The sequence below is a fragment of the Colossoma macropomum genome, unplaced genomic scaffold (genome assembly GCF_904425465.1).
Source record: "Colossoma macropomum unplaced genomic scaffold, Colossoma_macropomum, whole genome shotgun sequence".
Taxonomy (NCBI): domain Eukaryota; kingdom Metazoa; phylum Chordata; class Actinopteri; order Characiformes; family Serrasalmidae; genus Colossoma; species Colossoma macropomum.
Genome location: NW_023494808.1, coordinates 17,728,198 through 17,739,907, shown reverse-complemented (window position 1 = coordinate 17,739,907; position 11,710 = coordinate 17,728,198). Strand labels below are relative to the sequence as shown.

The 11,710-nt window shown below is 36.2% G+C and overlaps 1 protein-coding gene across 1 annotated transcript; it reads right to left on the bottom strand.

Moving 5' to 3' along the window:
• Positions 1 to 808: 808 nt before the first annotated feature.
• On the bottom strand, positions 809 to 11,710 carry LOC118798427 (adrenodoxin-like). Its single transcript, XM_036557863.1, has 4 exons — positions 11,127 to 11,710; positions 7,673 to 7,797; positions 6,805 to 6,934; positions 809 to 1,551 (listed from the first exon to the last, which is right to left on the bottom strand). The coding sequence occupies exons 1-4, from the start codon at positions 11,291 to 11,293 to the stop codon at positions 1,446 to 1,448; spliced, it is 528 nt and encodes a 175-aa protein (XP_036413756.1). The 5' UTR covers positions 11,294 to 11,710; the 3' UTR covers positions 809 to 1,445.

The following is an 11,710-nucleotide window of genomic DNA, read 5'->3' as shown; positions in this document are numbered from 1 at the left end:
CTATAGAGCTAAAGTTGGTTTTATATGGTTTAAACAGTCCCACCATAGAGATAAAGTTGGTTTTATATGGTTTAATCAGTCCCACTACAGGGCTTAAGTTGGTTTTATATGGTTTATACAGTCCCACTAAAGGGCTCCATGACAAACACGGCACCTGTTGCTCATAATGGCCATCTTAATGATGCACAACAGCCAACATCCCTAATAACTAAAGTCAATGATACAACCTCTAACTGAGACAAAACCACACAATCCATTCCTCAGCCAATCATCATTTGATGACAAGTTCTACTAAATTTTTAGTAGTGAACAGTAGGGGTGCACCAATATCAAAACTCTGGGCAGATGCCAATATCCCTATGTTTTCCAAGAACATATCAGCCAATGACAATTAGCTATTAGTCAGCCAACTTTAACAGAACAGAAAAGAGAGGCTGTTAAGATGGATTTGGTTAACTTTGGCAGCATAAACTCTAAATGAATTTTTGTACATTGGCTTTGATTTACTTTCTCGCGTAGCCGTGTTCACAGAGAATGCTACCAAGCAACGACACGAAAAGGAATCAATTAAATCGTACATTCAGTTAATTAAAAGAAAGAGTTTGAAAGAATTGGTGTATCAGGAGCACCAGAATCTAGTCAATAAATTTCCAAGTTTTTGGAAATCCTGTTTGATGGTGCTCTAAATCATTTACTCAAGAATTGTAATCAAATTAAGTTGTTGTGAGAGCAACAATTACAGCCATAATATAGCATTCAGTAGAATACTGTGGTTCAGTGGAGGTAAATTCAAATATGACAACACTGGTGTAATTATAAAGACAAAGTCATTTATTTTATATTTAGTTAATAAACAGCTGCAAGTGATGCTCAATAGAAGATTATATAAAGGCTGTTCTGCATTATTAGTATACTACTTACACAGTCTAATACACCATAATATGGTTGATTAATGTGCTCAGAATATCCCTTGTATGTTGTATCTTAAAAGTAACTTCTCATTATTAAAACCTATGAATAATAAACGTCTCACATTTCGGGATTGTAAAGATCTTGTTTTCTTGTTGCCTTTTTAGTGGATGATGTGTCGGGGACTTCTATTAAGCACTCTATGGCAATTTCATAATCAACATTATTGTTGCTGTTGCATCAATATCTCATATCGCCAAAACTTTACTGCATGTTAACATAATGAACATAATTAAAATCCAGTGGATCGTTAAGATGTACTTTTTACGATCTCTCACTACTGTCTGGTAAACAGATTATAAGCTGCATGGAGATCTTCGTGTGGGCCCTTACACTACATCCCAGACACTGTAGCCATAAGGCAATGGATTAATACCATTGCACATCCATTATTTGCGTTCTCTTTGAATCCCTCAATTTACATTGGTATATGCTAATTACATGGACGTAGTAGTTGTAGGCAGATGAAAGTGGAACTAGGCAGAGCCATCTGACTGTCTGATATCCGCCACACTCTCAGGCAGACGCACCGTGACACCATCAAGGGATTTTGTGAGACAAATCTGGCAACCCAGTCGGGACCTATGGACAGAAGACAAAAAGAGAAGAAATACACTTTAATTCAGTTTAATTCAGGGGAAATTCTATCTAGTGTGACAATACTGAATTTAAATGGAACTTATAATAAGAAAGACAATATGTATAACATGTTCTAATGCAAAGCATCTTGCCCCATGCTTTCCTGTAGGAGTGCAATGATGACAACTTTCATGATAAATGTGTTGTTTTAAAAAAAAATTCCACTTAGCCAAATTATTATTTTCAAAAAACATGAGAAGTTAAAGGTGAATTCCATGGACTTCATTCTAAATTATTTTAAATAAATCTACACTGCTGCATAATTCAGTCATTGAGATGTAAACCAAGTCATTCAGAGAAACTTCAACAGTAGTGAAGATACAAACCAGAGACGGTGACATCTACAACGCAAAAAGAGTCATTTTATTTACTATCCAACCTTACATGTGTTTTCTGAGTGTTAATATGTAATGTTAATGATTGCAAAATAAAGAAAAATCTGAAAAATGTTTTCTTTGGATTCTATTTTAGTTTACAACTCCCTGCATGTACCCTCGTGATTTTTTTAAGAAACACATTTTAGGTCCAAAACGTATCTCAAAACTATTGACAAACAATGTCTTAGACATCAGGCAACGTCATCATAACCACTTCACATAATAATCTTCTAGGAGGGAGGTTTTAAACACTTCTGGCATCTGGTTCCCATCACCACCACTCAGCAAGTTTCTATAGAACAGAGCATTTCACTTCACACTCTGTATGACTTTGTTTACATCTTAAAGACTGAATTATGGGCAAATTTTGAAAAATCGATTGAATTCCTCTTTAATGTTTAAATAAATGACTGCCAGATTTTAAAACTAAACACACTATGATCAAATGCCATTCAGACACATCTATGAACGTTCCTTGAGGTTCATTCTTCATATGCTGATGACATTCTAGACACAGAATCTTGAACAGTGACTCAGACTCAAGTCTTAACGTGGTGCATTATTAAAGCCCTTGTTTCAGACCTTACGCGTGTCTTTGGCTGTCAATTTGCAACCGTTCTGTGCAATCATTTATTGCAATGCCAGTCTCTAAAAGCTTGCAGCGGTGTTGGGTTCGGTATGGCTGCAATTAGCAGGCCTTTTACTAACATCATGCATCAGACAGACGTCACCAAATGCTACGTGCATTAAATGCAGTGCTAAAGCAGTGGTCACCAATCTTCCTACTGGAGATCTACTTTGCAGCAAAGTTTAGTTCCAGCTTGAATCTAACTTGCTGCCACCGTTTACCTAACACTATAGCATCTGATTCAACCAATCAGGGACTTCTGAAAGGCATGTCAGATTGTGGTAGGAATAAGACTCAAGAGGAAGGCAGATCTACAAGAGCAGGGCTGGTGACCACTGTTTTAAGGTAACTGGCTTAACAAGGTAAATTACCTTGAATTTTATAAACACATTCTAAGAGTTCAATCAGCCTGTACTTTGTATAACGAATAAGCTATTTAGCTTGGAGAAATTCCCTAGAAACAAGAGACTGTTTTAGGGCGTTACTTACAGTGAGGTTTCAAAGTACCAGTGAATATCCTTACATTTTGCAATCTTCTCTAATTCAATATGAAATATTAAAATACCACTTAAATGCAACCAAACTCTCATACTGAATTTAGAAGGTATGGAAAAATCCCTGCAGATTAAAAAAAAACAAAAAAACGGAAAGCAAGACTCCCAAAAAGAGTGGAAGCCACAATAAAGGTATTACATTTAGTTGTTGAGGCTTTTTTCTGAACATACACATTTTCTGTTTGTTCATATTAAATGGCCATTTTGACTTGAATTAAAAAAACAAATGGGTGGTTTCTGACTTTTGCACAATATTGTACATATTTGAGATGATTCTCTTAATTTTGACCATTTGTCTTATCACCTGATAATTTAGGCCTGCCACACATGATTTCTCAGGCATGTGTGTTCCTTTAGTTTTAGAGGCTTCATGGAAAGAGAGTGTAGTTTGTTGTGACACAGTTGCCTGGCATGGATTTATGATGCAAATAAACCAGATACTATTTTATTTACTACTCTTTTATTAACATTTACCATATATTAACAATAGCAGCTCTCTCTAAAGGCCTTTGCTGATGAACATTATTGTAGAAACAAATACGAATGTAACAAACAAATATTCTGAATACTTAAATTATTCATGCAAGCCCTTATCAAACATGTAATTAACAGTTCAGTCAATTACTGAAATATCTGTTGCTTTCATGTGACCCGGTTTCATTCAACCGGTGCATAAGTGGGTTGAGACAATCTGAGTGAAAAGTGAAAAAGCTGCAGTAAAAAGTAGATCGCACATACACTGAAATCAAGTGATTATGTGGTGTTTAAGAAATTGGAAAAACACAAGTACAATGAGTTCAAGTCCTTGTTGAGAGAATAATTAAGTTTGAAAGTGCAGCTTGGCAGAGACCAGCTATAATTTATTCATATTTAACACTTTACACATCTTAACAATTAACAATCACAGTTCTGCCTACAGGCATTTGCAGATGAAATGTATGGTAGTTTATGTTACAATTTTAGGGGGAAAAAGATGAAACTTCTGAATAACAAATAAAGAAATATCCTCCATGTTCACTAAGCAAAGAAGGACATACTACTAGATGGCTCATTTATCAACTGAGACAAGGTTTAAATCTGAGACAAAGTTCAAGGCCAATTCTTCATGAAAACAGACCTGCAGAGTGAAAGCTATTGACTAATCAGCTCGGCCTTAACCATTAAAAGCTCCGTCCTAGAACTGAAAGAACAAAAAAAAATTAAACTACACCATTACACAATAAAAACCGGACAGAAATCTTTTAATTTGACCGCATTACCAAAATCTGATCAATGAACACTTTCATGAGGAAACTAGGCTAATAGACACATTGTCAACACAATAAATGAACAGCAACAACAAGCACAGCTCTGTCCATACACAATCCCCAGTGCAACCAATAAGGCATTAGGCTCTAATCCGACTGTTCTACTGACGGTGATTAACAATCTGCTTCATTAGTAATCTTCTTGTGACATTACAGATCGGCTCAGGCGGACACAAACTCAAAGTCTGGATAGGTGAGACTTAAGGTCTTGTAAGATCCATTTACTTTCTTCCTAATTTTTGGCATTTCTCTACATTAATTCCCTTGAATGAATGAATTCTGAGAATGTAATGATCTAAATCTTATCCATGCCACAGACCTGTTAGATTTAATATCCTTTCACGTTAGTCCCACTACCCTGACCTAATTATTTCCCCTGAATTCTGCTGTTATGGGAGTACTAGGGGTCATTCACACAGTGGCATTCTTTTAATAAGGCTTAAAGTTAGGTTTAAATTAAAAGGTAACATCTGGAGTGAAACATAATAAGTAATCCCAGTAGCACTTTACAGCCTAAAAAAAATTACATGCTGATTTTAAAGTTGTTACTAAAGAATTAGCTTAGAATTGTATTGGTCAGAAGCCAGTAATAATATGGTTATGGTTAATGGTAACATGCTAATTTTCTAGATATAAATAATTAATAAGTTAAGATGAGATAAAGAAAGCTTAACATGTTGTATAAAGATATATGTGGTGTGGTTTGAGTCTTGATTTCTGAGCATTTTGCCAGATCTGTGCTTTATAACAGAGTAATAGTGTTTTGTTAACAGGTAACACAAAAGGAATATGCAATGCTGCATTTTCCAGCCCTGATTCTGTACAATCTCAGTATATTTACCTCATCTGTTTCTGGCTACCTACACTTGTCTGGAAGTCAGCCAACATGTAAACATAACAGAACAGCCATGAGTGATTATAATGCAGTAACTCAGTAATCATTTCAGCACAATTATCCACATTGTTTTTTGGAAAGACTAATGTTTTCACCTGGTGTGAGATGCAGTAACTGAGACACAAACTTACTTATTTCCTTCTGGTATTTGACAGTTCTAATACCATTTAGTTTCACTGTTATTACAGCCTGTAACAAAGACTGTATATCATACTTTGCCTGACCGTTTACAGACATATCAGGTAAGAAATAAAGAAATAAGTGAATTAGTATGTTACAGCACTAATACCACATCATTTCAGCATAACAGAGGTAACAGCACTAATGTTATAAAACCCTACAATGATTTGCGCAGGAACTGACTGGTTGTTTTAATTTACCTTTCCTGTAATAGGGACCAGTGACAATTAAGATTTTCAAAATGACAATTTTTAAAAATCTTATTAAAAAGGATATAATGTGCATTGTTCTATCTGCACAGATATTTACATTTATATCTATGTGCACTTTAAACTTCTTAAATACAGTTAGTGTCATCAAAGCTTTTAATTGCCTGTTTCCATTATTAAACTTTGATGGTCTGGTTGCAGGCATCTACTTAGACACCCGTAGAAACCTTTATTCTTGAATTTGAGATTACTTACATTTTTAAAAAATAAATACACGTAATTATAATAAAAACTTGGGGTCTTCTTTATGATGCGATCCCCTGGCCCCACTTTCGTAAAACATGTCAAAATAAAAGTTCTTTGTTTTTGGTTGTGCTTTCTGACGTTTGAGGAAGTAAGAACTTGCGGACAAAAGTTCTAATCTTTGAATTCACAGGAGGAGGTCCTTGTGAATCTTGGGGATATTTCAGTTCACCAAGTTCACCAAGTTCACCAATAAGTTAGAACAGACAAAAAAAGCAGTGCACATTTAAAAAAACTATCATTTACAATGACTTCAAGTTCAACGCTTGCAAAATTTTTAACTATTTTAGAAGAAATAGGATAAAAAAATATATAACTTACTAAAAATTGGTAAGAAGAGACAATACTTATTCAAATTCAGGTATCAGAAGCAGGCCAATATCAGCAGAAAATGCTGTATCGGATATCAAAAGGAAAAAAAATTAACTGGATTCAATATAGGTACCCATACTGGTTTAAAAGGGACAGTGCCTAATAAAACAGGTCTATAATTGGTCTAAATCTGTTTTATGATACATGTAGTTGTTCTGCATTCTAGAGATACTGATGACGCCCATGACAAACTCAGAAAAGTGTGTAATTTTTCATGCTAGCGATACCATCATTGCCCACCCACATCGTGCCACTAACGTTGGTTAAATTTGTCATTTTGTGCTGCTCTCAAATCAGCTCCCCCTTTCCCAATCCCATCCATGAACACTGAGATAAACATAACTGTCAGATCAGCAGAAAAAGCAACTTACGTGTCTGTGAGACCATAGGCAAGATCCAGCATATCCATCTCCTCATCACTAATAGGTCCTAACTGTTTGTAAGTCTCTTCCTCAAAGATGATGTGACAGGTGGAGCAAGCTAGAGTTCCCTCACATGCACCTGATAAAGAACAGAATAGTCATTAAAGAAGAAAATGTAAAAGCTTTCTCCGACTTTAAAGTTGTAAAACGCTACACCAGTTATTTGTGCTTTTCTAAATGGAGACTTACTGTACTGGTCATGTGACTTCACTGTTTTTACAAATTATGCACAAGATTGCTTTAAATAAAAATGAATGAATGAAGTAAAATACCCTCAATGTATTACACACAGCTTATTTAGTTATAGATATAGGAGCGTTAATAGCATTGGGCTAATTCATACTGACACTTCAGACAGATATTAATGGGCACATATTCTACATTTTTTCATATTTTACTATTTTTACTTAGAGGTCCACTTATTAACGTTTATGTGGCTATATGCATCAAAACAGTCCTAATTTATTTTTATTTGACCAAATTTAGTATTAAATAAACTTTATTAATACTGTGCCTGTAACACTAACATATGTACATGACCTCTGTTCTGATTGGCTGTCCTGTATTGTGTCTCATTTTAAAAGCAGTCCAGGCTGAAACACTCCTTTAGTGTGAATGGGTGGGACTAAACTGCTGTAGACTGAATTTATATAAATGTGTTGGTTTTCATGTAAAATGGGCTATTTTGCTAGTTTACATATACAGACTGTGTACTGTGTAGTGAGTGCATGTTTTAAAACTTTGGCAATGTTTACATACTACATCAAACTCTTTTTGATGATATGGACAAGTTAAGGGAGAAAATGTATGCACTCACCAAACCCATCGAAGTCAAGGTCTTGATCAACGACGACATCTAACAGGGATTCACCAGGGGAGGCCTTGACAGTAATTTTCTCTCCATCTCGATTGATGAAATTAACAGTCACCTTGTTTTCTGACCTGGTGAAAGAGAAATAAAATATGTTAAACAATTGGTCAATATGTGTAACTTGACTACTTTATAAATAATCCAGTGTTCAAGGGGTCAGTGTGGCTGCAGGTTTTCATTCCAAACAAGCTGCATCATGCCTGATCAATTAGTCTCAGTTATCAAACAATTAGATTCATCACAGATAAGACTGGACACCCCTGTTATAATCCACAAACAAGAAAAAGTGACAGACTGTGCCAAAATTCTGCATCGCTAAGATTGAGAGCATGCTGCCCTCTAGTGGACGAAAGTACACACTACTATATCACATTACAAAGTTCCACCTGTTTTTTTATTCTTCAAAGTCTCTCAGAACAGATTAACCACAATTTTTATATCAGTACGTAATTTAAAGAAGCAGCTGAATATTTTGACCAACTTTGTTTCTCATGAGTCTGCTGTTTTTACGTTCTTTCATTACTTGTTTTACTGCATTTATTTTTTAATAAGTGATTGATATTTTTATTATGTTATTTATTTATTTGATATTATCATTACTTTGCTACAACACCACTACCACATTCCCTGCTTTTATGTTCACGTAATCTTGTTTGTGTAGATTTCTCTCTCTTTTTGTCTTTTAATCTTCTGTAAAGCTGCATTGAGCTACATTTATGTACAGTGTATGTTTATTTGCTACACAATAAAGCTGCTTATTACTATTATTATTATTATTATTATTATTATTATATCTATGATGGCCAGGCCAATATGCAATATTTCCTTTTTGTTAAAGAAAATATCCTTTTGGTTTGAAATAAATCACCTGCCTGATTTATTCAGACAAATATAGTTTGATCTGATCTGGCCTTCATTCCAATGTAACTTATTACAACTGCCAAATAAGACACAAAGCGGTTACATTATGGGAGAATGAACTTTAACTGATTTAACAAATTGGAAAACAAATGTAAATAATGTGTAGAAATGTGCTGCTGGCATTAAATTCAAATTAATTTTTTTAAAAAACCAAGAAAATTAACGTTGTCTTTGTACTATTTTCTATTACATATAGGGTTTAAGTGATTTGCACATCACTGCATTATGTTTTTATTTACATTTTGCACAGTGACGCAACTTTTTTGGAAACGGGACTGTAAAACGCCACAAGGAATGTGGCTGGTATGGGGCCTTACGCAGGCTATTCTACTACACCTTAAACATAACGCCAGAAATGAAATGTAAAGGGGTGTGAAACAGGAATTTGGTAAAAAACTTTTTTAATGTGACTAACGATTCTAGGTCACACAACCACAGATATCATTAGTAACAGTATTAGCTAAAAATACTTCATTTTCTGCACTAGTAGAAACACCAGCTTTAACTGCAATGAACAATTATTTTACTGGGAAATGCATCACTGAAACGAGGGTCCTTTTCTTTTAAGCCATAATGCAAATTACTCTTTGAAATGTAAAACAAAAACTGCTCAAACTCAACTGACGTGTACCTGTGAACTATTTTGTTTCTGTAAGGATGCCACAATTGGTCTCAATGTGTCTTTCTGAGTATGTTGTGGTTCTCATACTTAAAGAACACTGAACTACTGCATGCACTGAACAAATTAAGTATCATAACATATAGCGTGTCATGAAAATGTCTTGAAGTATCATCATATATTTTTTCAACATCACCCACTGATACTACGGAATTATTTCATGTCTAGTCTTCTTGAAGCACTATTGCTAGATGTGCCTGTTTGTCTGTTGCTATTCTGCTGTATATAAGAACTACGAAAACATCAAAGTAAAAATACATGAAACCACCCCCAACAACAACATGAGGAGGTCAACCAGTTCTGTGGCATGACCAGGGTGACTAGGGTCATGAGAAAGTCTTGGAAATCTATTCCTTCACACTATCAGCTGCAACTCATGTGGAGAAGAATTTGTGCCAAATTGAAAACCAGTCACTACAGTGGACAAACAAGAAATGCAATGCCATATCTTTTCTACAGTGGCATGCAGAATATGTGCCAAAATGAAAAACAAACCCTCTATTACTTGCTTTCACGTCCCTTGAACGCTTTACTGAAAAGCTATACAGCAGGATTTGCATTTTAAATGAAACGCTAGATTCAATCCACCTTAAAATGTAATGCTATTGCCTTTCACAGTGCAGTACTTAAAACAACGTTAAATCAATGTAATGGATCTTTTCACTTTGCCATGTTTTTCGCATGTTACAGTTTTAACACAACCTCGTGTGTGCACTGCATTTCAACATGTTTGAAGTACAAACAGAGGTCAAGCGACATGAAAACAACGTAACACAGGTTTTGCTTTTCCTCTTGGCATGTATTCTGCATGTCACCTACAGAAAAGTGATGTTATGTGTGCATTGTATTTCACTGTTTTCCTGTTATAACTGCATTTCAACGAGGCAAATCTGTTTAAAGTACTGCATGGTGGAAAGCAGCATAGCCGTGCATTCACCACATTTCAAGGTGGACTGTATTCAATTCTGACACAAATTCAGCATTTTATTTTTGAAGTGCACATCCTCATGTGTTGTTTTCAGTAAAGAGGTGACATGAAAGCAATGCGACAGAGGATTTGCTTTTCATTTTGGCATGTATTCTGTATGTCACTATGGAAAAGTTTGTGTTGTATTTCATGCTTTTACACTGTAGTGATTGCTTTTCAGTACGGCACAAATTCCTCTCCAATCTCTGAACGCAGCCTAATATGACAAAAGATTCCAGCCACGATAAGCTATGTTACCTTCACTCTTAGTGAAGACAGGGCTTCTTCTTAGTGAAGATAAGGCTTTTTACTTGGCACTGTGCAGCTATCTGATAAAGAAACAATGACACATCTGTTTTGTTTTTTAGTTAATTCATTCATTAATTATACTATTATATATTATTATTATTATATATTATAATAATTAATTTAAAAAGAAAATTCTTCTCTCAGACAGCTGCCCAGTACGAAGTCCCAAATGAATGAGAGCAGCTAGAGCCCTGTTCACTGTTGCACTCTGAGAAACTCAAAAACACAACCTGTCCGTTTTCTGTTTATATTCCAGCTCTAAGCTTCTGTAATACAGCTGACCTTGAACTGAGCACTAAAGTTACACAAACCTATTGTCTAGTGGGTTCACATTTTCTAGCCGGTTTAGCCACAGCTAAATACTATAGCTATACCAGCTAACGCTCAACAACTAACTTGCATGTCAAAGTCAAGTACCGGTTAGCTTAGCCGGCTAAGTTAGCTAAGCTACTAACCTGCTGGCTCGCTAAGTTAGCAGGGCGAGTGGGCATCGGGCCAGAGAAATGCCCCCTTCCCTGACTTACCTGAGAGGCTGCACGACACTGGAGGAGGTGATTTCTCTCCTCTGAGTGCGGTCTCTGCTCAGTGAAGGTAAAGTCCTCGAAGAAGTTTTGCTGACTATGGAGGAGCTCCGCCGCGAAAGACTCCAACCGACCAACGTTAACCTCCGCGCCGCCGCTGAAAGAGACATCGTCGTAAACAAGCGTTACGGACCCGTTCGGTGCGATGATGAGCAGCTGTCCTCTGCAGTAAAGCCTGGTGAATCTGCTTCAACCGGCTGTATCCGTAGGAAGTGCTCGCCTGGCTCCTTACTGCCCGAGCTGAGCGGTGCTAGCAGTGCTAAGGGCTGTTAGCTCGGCGCAGAGTTCAGAGTTACCTCACAGATCACATTGCATAACACCGTGAAGATAACAGAGACAGCCCGCTGTGTTTAATATGAAACAAAGTTCAGGATGGGGATGCCGCCTCCTCTGCTTATTAGAGAGTCAGCTAGCTATCTGGGCTGTGAGGTTACTGGCGTTATTGAACAAAGCGCCGGATGATCAAACACATTATTGGACGCGGCGTCTATTAAATTGTCCAGCAAAATAACCTCGTACATCAGTAC